This window comes from Ornithorhynchus anatinus, chromosome 19 (genome assembly GCF_004115215.2).
Source record: "Ornithorhynchus anatinus isolate Pmale09 chromosome 19, mOrnAna1.pri.v4, whole genome shotgun sequence".
Taxonomy (NCBI): Eukaryota; Metazoa; Chordata; class Mammalia; order Monotremata; family Ornithorhynchidae; genus Ornithorhynchus; species Ornithorhynchus anatinus.
The window spans coordinates 324421-338316 of NC_041746.1; the positions used below are offsets into that span (position 1 = coordinate 324421).

The following is a 13896-nucleotide window of genomic DNA, read 5'->3' on the forward strand; positions in this document are numbered from 1 at the left end:
GCCGGGATTCAAAGTCCCGCAGCCGCCCTCGCCCCCCCAGGGTGGTTTTGCTGGCCCCCACCTCGGGGCATTTGCCAACTGAGCAGCTGGAGAATTGCCAGTGATCCAGGCCTCTCGTCCCTCCCCAGCTCCTGTGGTCCCCCTGCACCCCCCTCCCCTTGTGTCTGCTTGCCCCCTCCCACCCTCCCCCCACTCTGCTTCCCTCCAATCACCTGCCAAATACCTCTTGCCTGACCTTCGCCGGAAGGCAGGACACTGCGGCAGTCCACCAGTCCACAGCCGTCCCGACTACCAGCTTAAGTCATGGAGTCGCTGTGTCTCGTACCGGGGGCAGGCAGGCGGGCGGGCGGGCGGGCGGGCGGCCAGCCTACCGGGAGGTTTTGCCGCTCCGCAGCTCGCCCAGCCTGCCGCTCCGGGACTACCTGATCCTGGCCCCGTGTCCTGCCCCACCCTGCAGGGCCCCTGTTCAGTTCAGCTCGACTCCCCCGTCGGCCAAACTAGAGCCCACGGGCGGGAAACTGGTGACCCCAGAGCCCGCTGCCGCTGCCGCAGTGAGGAGGTGGCTCAAGCTGCCCAGGACCAGTCTTTCCCCTTATTTCCAGTATATACACAAGCGGATTTAGATTTGGAAAAAACCTCCCCCCACCCTTCCCAGTTGTGCCTTTCCTTGGGGAGTAGCGAAAACTCACCGATATCACCTTTCTGCATTTCCACCCCTGGCTCTACAGAAAGGTCTGAGGGCGAGGAAAATCAACCTCTTTTCCCCCTCCCCACTGACTCTCCCCCTCTGTGATCCAGCACAGACCATGCAAAACCCGTGACTCTCCCTCGGTGACCCAGCGCAGAGCATTCAACGCCCTTGACTCTCCACTCTCCATCTCCGACTCTCCCTTTGGCGACCCAGTCCGGCCCCTCCGACACCCCTGACTCTTCCTCTTGTCACTCTTCACGGACCAGTCATCACCCAACTCCCCAGAGGCAGGGACTAGAAACCCAGGAACCCTGATTCCTTGAGTCGGGCTCAATCCACTGGACTAGAGTTCCCAAAGACTCACCACAGTCTCTCCAACACAACCTGCTTTCCCAGATTCCCCCCCTTGGCCGGCCCCGGGGGGCAGAGGGTGAGGGCAAGGCATCTAGGCTAGGAAGGAGGAAGGCCTGTCGGCCCCCAACTCCCCCTGCACCTGAGTCTTCGTCCCAGGGCCCCTCCTGCCTGGCAGGAGCCACGGGGCGCTGGCGCCGGGGGGCTGTGGGGCGGGGGAGGCTGAAACCAGTCAGTTGCTGGGTGGCTTGAGTGGGACCAGGTGCAGGGGCACCTCGAGTCCGGTGTGCAGGGTCACCTGGGGAGAGAAGATGGGATGTGCCACCGTGAGACCAGGTGAGACCGAGCCGGGGGACTTCCAGGTGAGAGCAGGCAGGGGGCCTCGGGGCAGTGGGGCAAGCAGGTCAGAAGCCCCCGACCTGGGGTCATTCTGGCCACTCGAACCCTCTCGGTTCTGGTTGGAGCCCAGGGGAGGGTGAGGTTGGGAGCCCGGCCCAGACAACGGTTTCACCCCCACAACTGAGACCACTATTTCCCCTTGTTTCCAGCACATACATCTGTCTCCCCACCTGGTTCCCAGGAGCTGGAAGTTCTAGATGAGGCCCCACCCCTCACCTCATCCGTGCAGCCTTCCCAGCTTGCCCCGGCCCTAGTCACTCTGGGAGCCCTGAAGATTCCTCATGTGACCTTTCTGCGCTGACCTGCACACCTGCCCCGGGTCTCTCCTCAGCCGGGGCCGGGGGAGGGGGTCCCCACATCCCTGTATCTACCCCAGCGCTTAGAACAGTGCTCGGCACATAGTAAGCGCTTAACAAATACCGACATTATTATTATTAGTATTACCCCGCCTCTGGCCTAAAACTCCCTCCCTCTTCCCATCTGACAATTACTCTCCTCTTCAAAGCCTCAAAGGCACGTCTCCTACAAGAGGCCTTCCCTGGCTAAGCCTCCATTTCCTCTTTTTCCACTCCCTTCTCCATCTCCCTGATTTGCTCCCTTGATTCACCCCTCCCTCGGCCCCACGGCACTTACGTATCCACAGTTTATTAATTTATATTAATATCTCCCCCCCCCCCCATCCTCTAAGCTAGCTGTGGGCAGGGAAAGTCTCTGAACTCTACTGTACGGTACTCTTCCATGCCCTGTGTACAGTGCTCTGCACATAGTAAGCGCTTAATAAATACAATTAATTGATTGCTTGTGCTTCTGTGGGCCTCCCCTGTCCCAGCAGAGCAGAGACTCCTATAGGGGTTCTTCCTCTGCCTTGTCCTCCATCCCCAGACCCTGCCCCACCCCGCCCCGATCTACAAATATGGGAGAGAGCATGTGTATGACCTGGAAAAGCCCAAGGACTGGGGGCTTCGGCCAAGGCTGAGGATGAGGCCTGGGGAGTCTGGCCAAGGCCGAAAGCCCGAGGATTCTGGCCAAGGCCGAAAGTTGGGGGATTTTGGCTGTCGGGGGCGGCCTGACAGCTGTGGGTATTTTAACAGGTCATCTGGAGATGAGTGGGGGGTCACTGAATGGCCCCATGGCCGCAGCCCTCATTCTGGCCTCAGGAACTGGGGAGAAGGAGAGAAAGGAGGAGGTCGGGAGGGGCGGGGGGGAGAAGATGCAAGGTGCCGCTGGGTCTTGTGGCCTAGAAAGGCGAGCTTTCACCTGCACATTGCGGTTGAGGCTGAGGGCCGGCATGAAGACCCCATCCACATGATCGAAGGCGGTGGGGCCCTGCTGCTGCCCGTTGATGAAGAAGGTCAGCGTGTGCTCGTTCAGGTCTAGCAGCACGCCCACAGTCGTCCCCTGGCCCACGCCGCCCTCCGTCCTGGGAGACCGACATGGCATTAGAGAGGGGGTTTTCAGAAGGGTTCCAAAAGAGAGGGGGCTGTCCGGCGGGCATGGAGGAGGGAGTGCCAGGCACTGAGCCGGCGGCAGGAGAGACGGGGGCCCGGCGAGAAGCCCGGCTTGAGAGGGACAAAGGGCGCAAGCCAGGGTGAGGTGGAAGAAGAGAGGAGATCGCAGGCCGGACGCTCAAACTAGCCCCATGCTCCTAGCAAGGGGGCAGGAGAAGACCAGGCGCTGGACCCTTTCCCGATGGGAGGCTAACGGGACTGGGACTAGGAATTTAGGAAGTATCTACGAGGAAGGCGGACAATCCCAGGGAAGGGTTGGGGGGGGCAGGAAGTTGGGGAAGAAACTCCTCGGCTACTCTGAGGCAGAAAGAGCAGATTGGGACCCAGAAGGACTCGGGATGCAGGAAGGGAGCCGCTGTGGGATAGGTGGGTGCGTTAACTCTCATCGTGTCCTAAGCCCAGGGCCTCAGTGCTAAGCTATAAAGAAGCGACCCCGAGTCCCTGTCCCCCAGCCCCCCGCCCGCCTCCCTCCACGACCGGCAGGGATCCGCTCACCGGCTGGTGTGGGAGTTGCGGTGCATGAACCAGCTGCGGTTGCTGTCCACGTACATGGCCCAGGCCCTGTCGTCCTTGCCCAGCATCATGTCCTTGGCCACGTTGGCACGGGCCACGCCAAAGGCCGGGTCCGGGTGGCTGTCGTAGCGGTCCACGTGCAGCTGCCAGTAGTGCACCCCCTTGGAGAAAGCCGCCGTGCCCAGCACCACGCGGTCATCGTAGCTGCTGCACGTCGCCGTCTGGTTGTCGTTCGACAGGACGATGTCCCGGTGGGCCGTGTTGGGATCGAAGGTGAACCAGGCCACTGCGCGGGAGGCAGGGAGGGAGGAGTCGGGAGCCCCCCGGGGTGACGGTGGGGTGGGGCCGCAGCCCCCAGGTGCCCGGTGGCTCGCTCCCGGATGGATGAGAACACCCCAAGGGATTCCACATTCGAACCCGGCCCCTGGGGATCCTACTAGTGCAAAAGGGGTCCGGAGAGGGTCCGGCGGGCAGATGGGATGTCTCCCTTATTCAGGTCGGGGGTGGAAGAGGCAACCTCTGAATAGACTGAATGCCCGTTCATCCCTGGTGGGGACTGGGGTCCTATTCCTTCTCCAAGGGCAGCGGGGGCATTCCAACTCTTCACCCCCCAGGGTCTTAAGGCGCTGGGGCACCCGCCTCACCTCCCCAGATAAATGTGCTGCCACCGGGGCCCTGGGGCCCACAGGGGGCCGGACTTGGGGTCCTTAACCTCCTTCGCTGACCCTCCCTCCCCCGCCACGTGACCCCCAGGGCCCCACCCGCCCAGCCGCCAAACCTCCCTCCCCGCCTCGGGCCCAGGCGGGCTCACCGTCGGACGTCTGCAGGACGACGGTCTTGCTGTAGGGACCGAAGCCGGAGGAGTTGAAGGCTTTGACCCTGGCGTTGTAGGTGCTGTTGAAGTGAAGTCCGTCGATGGTGCACACCGTCTCCTTGCCCACGTACACCTCCTGCACACCCAAGAATTCAGGGTTCACTCTCCCCCTGTGCTTAAAGTCCTGCTGGCTTTGGGCATTGCAGTGCCCCCCACCCCCACCCCCACCCCCTGACCAAGCCACCTCTAAGTGGCCCACAGCCGCTTAGTGTCCCCACTTTCAAAGTCTAACAGACACATGTCCTCCCAGAGGCCTTGCCTAAGCCCTCATTTCCTCTTTTCCCACTCCGGCATCACCCGGACTTGCTCCCTTTAGTGACCACCCTCTCCCCCAGCCCTGTGGCACTTATGTACATTTTACTTATTATATTAATGTTGGTCTCCCCTTCTAGCTCACTGTGGGCAGGGGATGAGTCTGTTACATTATTTTGTTTTACTCTCCCAAGCCCTTAGTACAGTGCCCTGAACACAGTATGTGCTCAATAAATTCAACTGATTGACTGATCGGAAGCCTCAGCACCCAGCACTCAGGAGAGACTGGCTGACCCTCTGGCCCTCAGGAAGGACTAGCTGACCTCCTGGTGCTCAGGACAGACTGGCAGACCCCCTGGCAGAACAGGGCCAGCACCAGACCACCCCCCCGTCCAGTGCTCTGCACACAGTAAGCACTCAATAAATGCCATTGAATGAATGACTGAACGAATAAAAGCATCCCAGAACATTTCCCAAACATCAGGGCTGCAAAGGGGAGAGTGAGGGACACCTCACGGGTGGACAGCCCACAGCCCAGGCCCCTGAGGGCTGGGCGGGATCACTGCCACCATGCCTCAAGTGATCAATCAGTTATTTATTGAGCTCTTACTGTCTGCAGAGCACTGGACTAACTGCTTTGGAGAGTCCAACACAACGAATCCGGTAGACCCGTTCCCCGCCTACAGAGCTTACGCCTCCACTCCAAATCCTTACGACGCGAAACGGAAATCCAGTTCGGTCAGGGCCGACCCAGCCGTGGTCCGGGTGGCCCCGTTCCCCGGCGCTCACTCACCCGATACTGCCCGCCGTCCCCGTCATCCAGCTCCAGGACGTAACCTTCCACGGGGCCGGGTGCCAAGGCGGGGGTCCTCCAGGCCAGGGTCACGCTGTTATTCCTGGTGCAGCACTTCTCCAGCTGCAGCAGCGGGGTGGGCGGCACTGCAGGGCCGGGGAGGCCGGGCCAGGACGGGGAGGCCGTTAGGGAAATGCCAGCCTGGACCCCCTCTCCCCCGGCCATACACCCCAACCGGCTCCGGGGCCGAGACCTGATTCCCCCCATCCCGGGCGGGCCCGCACCTGGGCAGGGTTCGTCTGACCTCGGGCTGGTCTGACCCGGACTCGAGTCCCAGAGGGCCAAGTGACAAGCAGAAGATACGAAGGGAAGGGAGGGAGAAAGCGGGGGGAGGGAGGGGAAGGAAGTTCAGTGCTGTGCACCCATTACGACTGAGGGAGAGAGGGACACAGGGAGGAAGGAAGGAGGGAAGAAGACAAGGAGGGAGAGGGCCCGGAAGCCCCCTCGCGCGCTGACCGGGCCCTGGCCGACCGGGGGGACTCCTACGTTTCATCTGGATAAAGTCCAGCTGGTGGATGGTCTGCAGGAGGGGCTCGCTGTCCAGGGTCAGGTCGAACTCGGCGGACACTCGGGGCTCCAGGGCCCCCTTGACCCACTGCTCCTGGGAAAGCTGCACGCGCATGATCAGGGCGTCCGAAACCTGAAAGGAGACAGAACGAACGAGCGGGATCCCACCACGGGGCTGGGGCTGGGGCCTCGGGGCTGGACTGGGCCTGGGGAGGGAGAAGAGAGGTGGGCCGGGGGGAGGGAGGGGTCCGCACCTAAGTGCTCACTTGCATCGCCGTCCATACCCGGGCTTAATAATAATACTAATAATGTTGGTATTTGTTAAGCGCTTACTATGTGCAGGGCACTGTTCTAAGCGCTGGGGTAGACACAGGGGAATCAGGTTGTCCTACGTGGGGGCTCACGGTCTTAATCCCCATTTTACAGATGAGGGAACTGAGGCACAGAAGAGTTAAGTGACTCGCCCACAGTCGCACAGCTGACAAATGGCAGAGCTGGGATTCGACCTCATGAGCCCTGACTCCAAAGCCCGTGCTCTTTCCACTGCGCCACGGCTTGTCTGCAAGTTCCGCGGGGACCCTGCCCTCCTCCGCAGCCCGGGCTGAGGTCTGGGGGCCGGGCCCCGACCCCTCCCAGGACCCCACCCTGCCGGGGCCCCGGGCGTGAGGAAATGGCGACCCCCGCCCACGGCCCGGCTCCTCCCCCGGCCCGGCCGCACCTGCAGAAATCCGGCGGGGTCGTTCTCCTTGATGGCCTCGAGGCAGTACTCCATCAGCCCCGTCGACTGCCGCAGCTTCAGCGTGCAGTGGTTGATCTGCTCCCACACCACCTAAGGGGCCAGGGGCGTCTACGGGGGGGCTCCGCCGGTTGGGGCGGCTCGGCCCGGCCTCCCCCGCCCCCAGGCCCTGCCCCGCCCCACCCCGCGGGAAGGGGCACCGACATCGAGGGGCCAAAGCGGAGAGAAGAACCTCATTCGTGCACACCTGTGGCCTAAGAACTACATTTCCCTTCATTTATGTCACTTCACTTCTCTGTGCCTCAGTGACCTCATCTGTAAAATGGGGATTAACTGTGAGCCTCACATGGGACAACCTGATTACCCTGTATCTACCCCAGCGCTTAGAACAGCGCTCTGCACATAGTAAGCGCTTAACAAATACCAACATTATTATATTACTGATGCCCGTCCCCCCCTCCAGCCTGCAAGCTCATCGCGGGTTGGGGAACGGGTCCGCCGACTCCGAAGAAGCGGCCCGGTGTAGTGGACAGGGCACAGGCCCGGAAGTCAGAAGGTCAGGGGTTCTGATCCCACTCTCACTTCTCCCCTGTGTGACCTTGGGCAAATCACTTCACTCCCCTATGCCTCAGTCACCTCAGCTGCAAAATGAGGATTGAGATCGTGAGTCCCACGTGGGACAAGGGACCGTGTCCGACTCGATTTGTTTATATCCACCCTGCCACTTAGTAAGGGCTTAACAAATACCATCATCATTATTATTTTTGTATTGTACTCTCCCAAGCGCAGCCAACGGTGCTCCGCACAGAGTACGTGCTCAAGAAATAAAAATCACCGGTCGAAACGGCTGACGGGGAGACACCGCCCGGAAGGCTGAGGTGAAGAGGGGGTGAGCGGAACGAATTGAGGAAGGCCTCCGGCTTTTGGAGAGGCTCTGAAGTGGAGAGAGACGTGGTTGGGCAAAACTGAGGGGGAAGGGCATCATTCATTCAATTGTATTTATTGAGCGCTTACTGTGTGTAGAGCACTGTACTGAGCACTTGGAAAGTACAGTTCAGCAACAAACAGAGACGATCCCTACCCAGCCACGGGCTCATAGTGTTAGATTGGAGGTGGAGAGGAAGGCAGAGTGCTTAGCACCAAGTAAGCCCTTCACGCCATAATTGATTTCAGGAGTAATAATTACCATGGTATTGACAAAGCACATACTAACCACTCAATAAATACCATTGATTGCACACAGTAAGTGCTTATAAATACCCCCGATTGATTGATTTCCCAGTATTCTTCCAGATGCCAGGCAATCACCAAGTCGGGCTTTAAATTCAGGAGCCGGGAGGTTGGTGCACTCCCTGGGAGCCCAACCAGATGTTCTGTTTCACCTGCTGACTTGGAGGTGTCCACGCTGGGAAACCTCTCCGGGTCCCCTCCTAGAGGAGCTGGGCTTTAGGAATCAATCAATCAATCAATCAATCAATCAATCAATTATATTTATATTGTTGTTCGTACTCTCCCTAGGGCTTAGTACAGTGCCCTGCATACAGTAAGCACTCAATAAATACGATTGATTTACTGAGCACTTCCTATGAACGGGGCACTGTTCTAAATGCTTGGGAGCAGTACGATATAAAAGAGTCGGTAGACAGATTCCCCGCTCAGAAGGAGCTTACCGCATAAAGGGGGAGACAGACTTTAATATAAATCAATAAAATAGTGAATAATCTACAGATACGCCCCCAAGTGCTGTGCGGCTGAGGGGGTGGTGAGTAAAGGGCTTTGCAGAAGGGAGAGGGAGTCGGGGAAATGAGGGCATAGTAAGGGAAGGCCTTTTGGAGGTGATGTGCTTTTCCTAAGGCTTTGAAAGTGGGGCGAGTGACTGTCTGTCGAATGTGAACGGGGAAGGAGTTCCAGGCCAGAAGTGGGACGTGGGCGAGATGCTGGCAGCGAGATAGGTGAGATCGAGGTACAGTAAGTAGGTTGGCATTAGGGGAGCGAAGCGTGTGGGCTGGGTTGTAGTAGGAAATCAGGGAGGGGAGATAGGAGGGAGCAAAGTGATTGAATGGTTTAAAGCCAATGAGGAGGAGTTTCTCTCTGATGTGGAGAAGCAGCACGGCCTCGTGGAAGGAGCACGGGCCTGGGAGTCAGCGGAGCTGGGTTCTACTCTCAGCTCTGCCAGACGTTTGCTGCGAGACCCTGGGCAAGTCACTTAACTTCTCTGTGCCTCAGTTCTCCCATTCTCCCTCCTACTTAGACTGTGAGTCCCATGAGGAACAGGGACTGTGTCCAAAGATTCACTTATCTCTACCCTGGCGCTGAGAACAGTGCTTGACACATAGGTAACGCTGAACAAATACCATAAAAAAATGTGGAGGTGGATGGGCAACCACTGGAGGTTCTCCAGGAGTTTCATATAGAGAGTTTTACAGGTATTTAACATTTAAGGAGGATAAACCAAGAAGTAGCAATAAGCTTAGTGCATACGTGGGCATTCAACTGACCATCCCCCCCGGGGGCTCAGAGAAGTGGAGATGGCTTTGGCCTGAGCGGGCCCCAGGCCCCGGGCCCCTGCCGACCGGGTGGTCCCGACCGGACTCTGCCTGTTCCTCCATCTCTGTGCATCTGTTTCAGTGCCCTGAAGCCCGCCGAGGTCAATCCTTAACTTGCCCACCCCTCCCTCCTGGCCCCAGCTCTCTGTTCGCCAGGCACCGCGGGCTCCAGGGACATCCCGGGCCTGTCCGTCTCCAGGAAGAGAGTGACCCTCACCTTCAGCTTGTGCTCCCGCTCCTTGGTGACTTTAGTGAGCAGCTTGGCCTTCTGGCGGGTCAGAGCGTCGACCAGGGCATCGCACTGAGCGACCAGACAGGCCTCGTAGTCCAGACTGTTCTCCTGGGGACAGCGGGGCCTCGGTCAGAAGAACCTTCTCTCCCCCGTCCGGACCCTCCTCCCGCTCCACCCCGGCTCGCTCTCTTCCGTCCTCCTGGCCGTACCCTCACTGTCGACTCTTTCTCCAGCCCTTGGCTTACCCGATCCCCTCGCCCAGCCTGGCACCCCCTCCCCATTCAAAGCCCCCTAATCGCAACCCTCTCTACCGCAAAGCCTCCTGAGAAGTCTCTGAGGCCATCCCTGGCCCATCTCCCTGGTCAGATCATCACAACAGCATGCCTTGGGGCTCGACCCTGTTGTTGTTGTTGTTTTTTTGGGGGGAGGGGTTGTATTTAATGGCTTAATTTTGTTTTTGGCATTTGTAGCTACACTTAGTCTTTTAACCATCGGTGTCCAGGGAGCGCCGCAAAGACTGACATCTCCCCAGTGTTTTCTACTCTGGTTGAAGCATCCAGCACAGTGCTCTGCAGTCCACAGGTGCCCAGTACAGGGCTCGGCACAAAGTGAGCGTCGGTGCCCGGTACCGCAGTCCGACCCAGTTGGCACCCGGACAGTGTCGCCCTTTCTTGAGTGGAGGCTCCCCTCTCCCCCGGGGCCTTCTCCCCTACTCTCAGACCCCCAAACTCCTGCATGCAGTCACCTGGATCTGCTGCAGAATATCCTTCAGGTGAACCAGAAATTCTTTTGCTTCCTTTGCTTTGTCGGAAACCCCATTCAAGGCCTGGGAGAGCTGAGCCTACAGAGAGACGCCCGGACACGGACATCAGCGATACGGACCCCTACCCTCTGAACAGAGTCGCGGGCCCCTCCTCCCCCCACCCCAGAGACAGGCACATCAGAGACACAGACCACCTCTCCACCTCCCCCAAACCCCGACACATCAGATCCACTGGCCTCTCCTCTCTGGATCCGGAAATGTCAGTCACAGCTTCGCCAGCCCCCACAGTCTCCCCCTCCCATCCCGGCTTCAGCCCTGAGCTTCAGTGAATGCCCTTCGGTACAGCACTCTGTCCCCAGAAGGTGCTATGACGCGACTCGGTCAAACCCTCCCGACGATCACCACGGCAATCTGGGGCCACCTCTTCACTTAGTAGCAGCAGCGGTAATAAGAGTATGAGGAGTACTAGGATTTATTTAGCACTTTTTGTGTGCAAAACACAGAAGTCAGCACTGGCCAAGAATCCACGGGTCAGAATCAGACAGGGTCCCTGTCTCTTAGATTGAGGTTCCCGATTTAAGGTTGAGGGGGGAAAGGGGACTAGCCACAGACACATAAGGGGAAAAAATGAAACAATAAAAACAGAAAATTCAGCATAAAAGATGGAGGACAGGGATACATTCAAAAGAAAAGAAAAGAAGAGATAGGCTGCAGGGTCCACTGGGGGTGGAGAAGCAGTTTCAGGCTTCTCACGCCTCCAAGTCCAACAGCCACGGAAACGGGGACCACCAGGGTAGCGGCCTGAGCAAAGTCCTGTGCGTTGGGAAGCCGCTCTTCGGCTCTCACCAACAATGACATACACGCTCTGCCATTTAAGCACTTAATAAATCCACATAACCATCTTTGCAATCTTTACCCTCCTATCTGTAATTTATTTTAGCGCCTGCCTCCCCCGCTAGACTGTCGACTCCTTGAGGGCAGAGATCATGTCAACTAACTCTATTGGAGTCACCCAAGCGCTCGGTATCGCGCTCGGTATCATACTCCACACCCAGCAGGAGCTGAGATTCAGTCCCGATTTCTAGATCCTCAGGGAGAGGAGAAGAGGAGGGGAGAGGAGGGAGGGGAGGCTAGGGGAGGGGAGAGGAGGGGAGACTAGGGGAGGGGAGAGGAGAGGAGGGGAGGGGAAAGGAGAGGAGAGAGAAGAGAAAAGAGGAGAGGAGGAAAGGGGAGAGAAGGGGAAAGGAGAGGAGAGGATGGGGAGGAGAGGAGAGGAGGAAGGGGAGAGAAGGGGAAAGGAGAGGACAGGACAGGGAAGGAGAGGAGAAAAGAGGAGAGAGGAGAAGAGAAAAGAAGAGAGGAGGAAAGGGGAGAGAAAGGGAGAGGAGAGGACAGGATAGGGAAGGAGAGGAGAAAAGAGGAGAGAGGAGAAGAGAAAAGAGAAGAGGAGGAAAGGGGAGAGAAGGGGAGAGGAGAGGACAGGACAGGACAGGACAGGAGAGGACAGGTCAGGGGAGGAGAGGAGAGGAGAAAAGAGGAGAGAGAAGAGAAAAGAGGAGAGGAGGAAAGGGGAGCGAAGGGGAAGGGAGAGCAGAGGACAGGATGGCGAGGGGAGGAGAAAAGAGGAGAAAGGAGAGAGAAAAGAGGAGAGAATGGGAAAGGAGAGCAGGGGACAGGAGGGGGAGGAGAGGAGAGAGGAGAAGAGAAAAGAGGAGAGGAGGAGAGGTGAGAGAAGGGGAAAGGAGAGGACAGGCAAGGAGAGGAGAGCAGAGGAGAGCAAAGGAGGGGAGGAAAAAGGAGGAATGGGGAAAGAAGAGGGGAGGAGGGGAGGGGAGAAAAGGGGAGAGAAGTGGAGAGGAGGGGAAAGGCCTCCCCCAGCTCCAAGACCGGGGACTCCCCGGGGTTGGGGCTGGTCAAGGTTGGGTCCCGGGAGAGGCAGGCCCAGGGGTTTGCCCGGGCCAACAGGGGCGCTGACTTCTGCCGGGACCCCCGGGCGGGGCTCGGGGGCGGTGGGTAGAGCAGCGCCCGGCACCTCTGGGTTCTCTCTAGTCCCCCAACCCCTCTGCGGCCGCTCTCCGGGCCCCCCCTCCCCCCCTCCCGGGGCCGGTCCCCCCTCTCCCCGCCCGCCCCCCGCGGCGCGGTCCTGACCTTGTGCTGCCGCCAGGCGGCGCTGAGCGGGCGGAGGTCGTGCTGGGCGTGGGCCCCGTCGCCCAGGCAGCGCGGGCAGACGGGCGTCCGGCAGGGGGCGCAGTACATGCTGTAGGTCTCCCCCTCGTGGTCGGCGCAGGCGGGGGCCCTGCGGGCGGCGCCGCCCGTCCCGGGGCTCTGGCCGGGGGGGCCCTGGCCGGGGGGGCCCTGGCCGGGGGGCCCTGGCCGGGGGGGCCCTGGCCGGGGGGGCCCTGGCCGGGGATCTCCTGGGCGGGGGCGTCCCGGGCGGGGCCGGCCGGGGCGGGGGCGGGGGCCGGGGCGGGGGCCGGGGCCGGGGCCGGGGCCGGGAGGGCGACGAGGCGGTGCTTGGCGAAGGGCCCTCGGGGCGGGTGGCAGCGCGCCCGGCAGGCGGCGCAGTAGAGCACGCGGCACTGCTGGCAGAGCGCGGCGGCGGGCTCCGGGGGCCGGCGGTCGCACAGCTGGCAGGCGGCGGGGGCGGCGGGGGCGGCGGGGCCGGCGGGGGGCGGGGGCCCGGGCCCCGGGGCCCCCCGGGCCTGGCGGTAGCGCTGCACGATGGCCTCCAGCAGCCGGTTGCGCCGGAAGCCGCGGAGGCCGCGGGGGTCGAGGGAGGCGCTGCGGTGGCACTGCGGGCAGGTGATGGAGCCGGCGCCGGGGCCGGGGGCCGGGGGTCCCCCCGGGGGTCCCCCCGGGGGCGGCGGGGCGGGGCCGCGGGCCGGGCCCGGGGGCAGGACGCGCACGCCGTTGGGCGAGCGGAGGCCCGGCGTGCAGGACCCGTAGCCGCTGTCCGCCTCGCTGTGCAGGCTCAGCTTGTCCGCCAGGTCCGGGCCGGGGCCGGGGCCGGGGCCGGGGGCGGGGGCGGGGGCGGGGTCCGGGCCGGGGTCCGGGCCGGGGTCCGGGTCCGGCGGGCCGGGCCGGGCGGGCGGGGGCCGCTCGCCGTCGGGGGTCCGCAGGGCGATGGTGCGGGCGCAGGGCAGGCACACGTTGTGCGAGCAGGGCAGGATGATGGGGTCGCGGAACAGGGACCCGCACACCGGGCACTTCAGTTCTTCTTCCATGGCCCGGGGGGCTGGGGGCCCGGGGGGGCCGGGTGGTCCAGGAGCTCGGGGGGGCCGGGGGACCGGGTGGTCCAGGACCCGGGGGGGCCGGGGGGCCGGGGGGGGCCGGGAGCTGGGGGGCCCGGTGGGACCGGGCGGCCCGGAGGACTGGTCGGGCCGGGGCTAGGTGACCCGGGGCCGGGGAGGGGGGCGGGGCCGGGCCGGGCCGCTCCGAGCCGCGCTGGTGGCTGGACGTTGGCCGCTGGGCTCTGGCCGCTGGTCGCTGGTCACCGGTGTCCGGTGGCGGCGGGGATTAGGGGTCGGTCTCCGCCTGGGGTCTGGCGCGGCCCGCGCTGCCGCTCCGGGCTCCGGTTCGGGGCCCCGGTTCCGATCCCCGGGGGACCTGCCGGCCGGTAGCCCCGGGCCCTCCCGCCGGGGCGCGGGCAGAGGGCGGGCCGGGGCGGGGCG

The 13896-nt window shown here is 61.7% G+C and overlaps 1 protein-coding gene across 2 annotated transcripts; it reads right to left on the bottom strand.

The window, feature by feature from the left end:
• Positions 1-383: 383 nt before the first annotated feature.
• Positions 384-13449, bottom strand: TRIM67 (tripartite motif containing 67). 2 transcript variants are annotated; one of them, XM_029047400.2, is made up of 11 exons: positions 12730-13449; positions 12374-12580; positions 10208-10303; positions 9448-9570; positions 6667-6777; positions 5922-6081; positions 5382-5527; positions 4274-4412; positions 3445-3748; positions 2699-2861; positions 384-1340 (listed from the first exon to the last, which is right to left on the bottom strand). In XM_029047400.2, exons 1-11 carry the CDS (start codon positions 13447-13449, stop codon positions 1275-1277), a joined length of 2235 nt encoding a protein of 744 aa, XP_028903233.1. In that variant the 3' UTR covers positions 384-1274. The 2 variants fall into 2 exon arrangements, with proteins under 2 accessions (XP_028903233.1, XP_028903232.1); XM_029047399.2 differs by having other exon boundaries at positions 12646-13449.
• Positions 13450-13896: the final 447 nt, after the last annotated feature.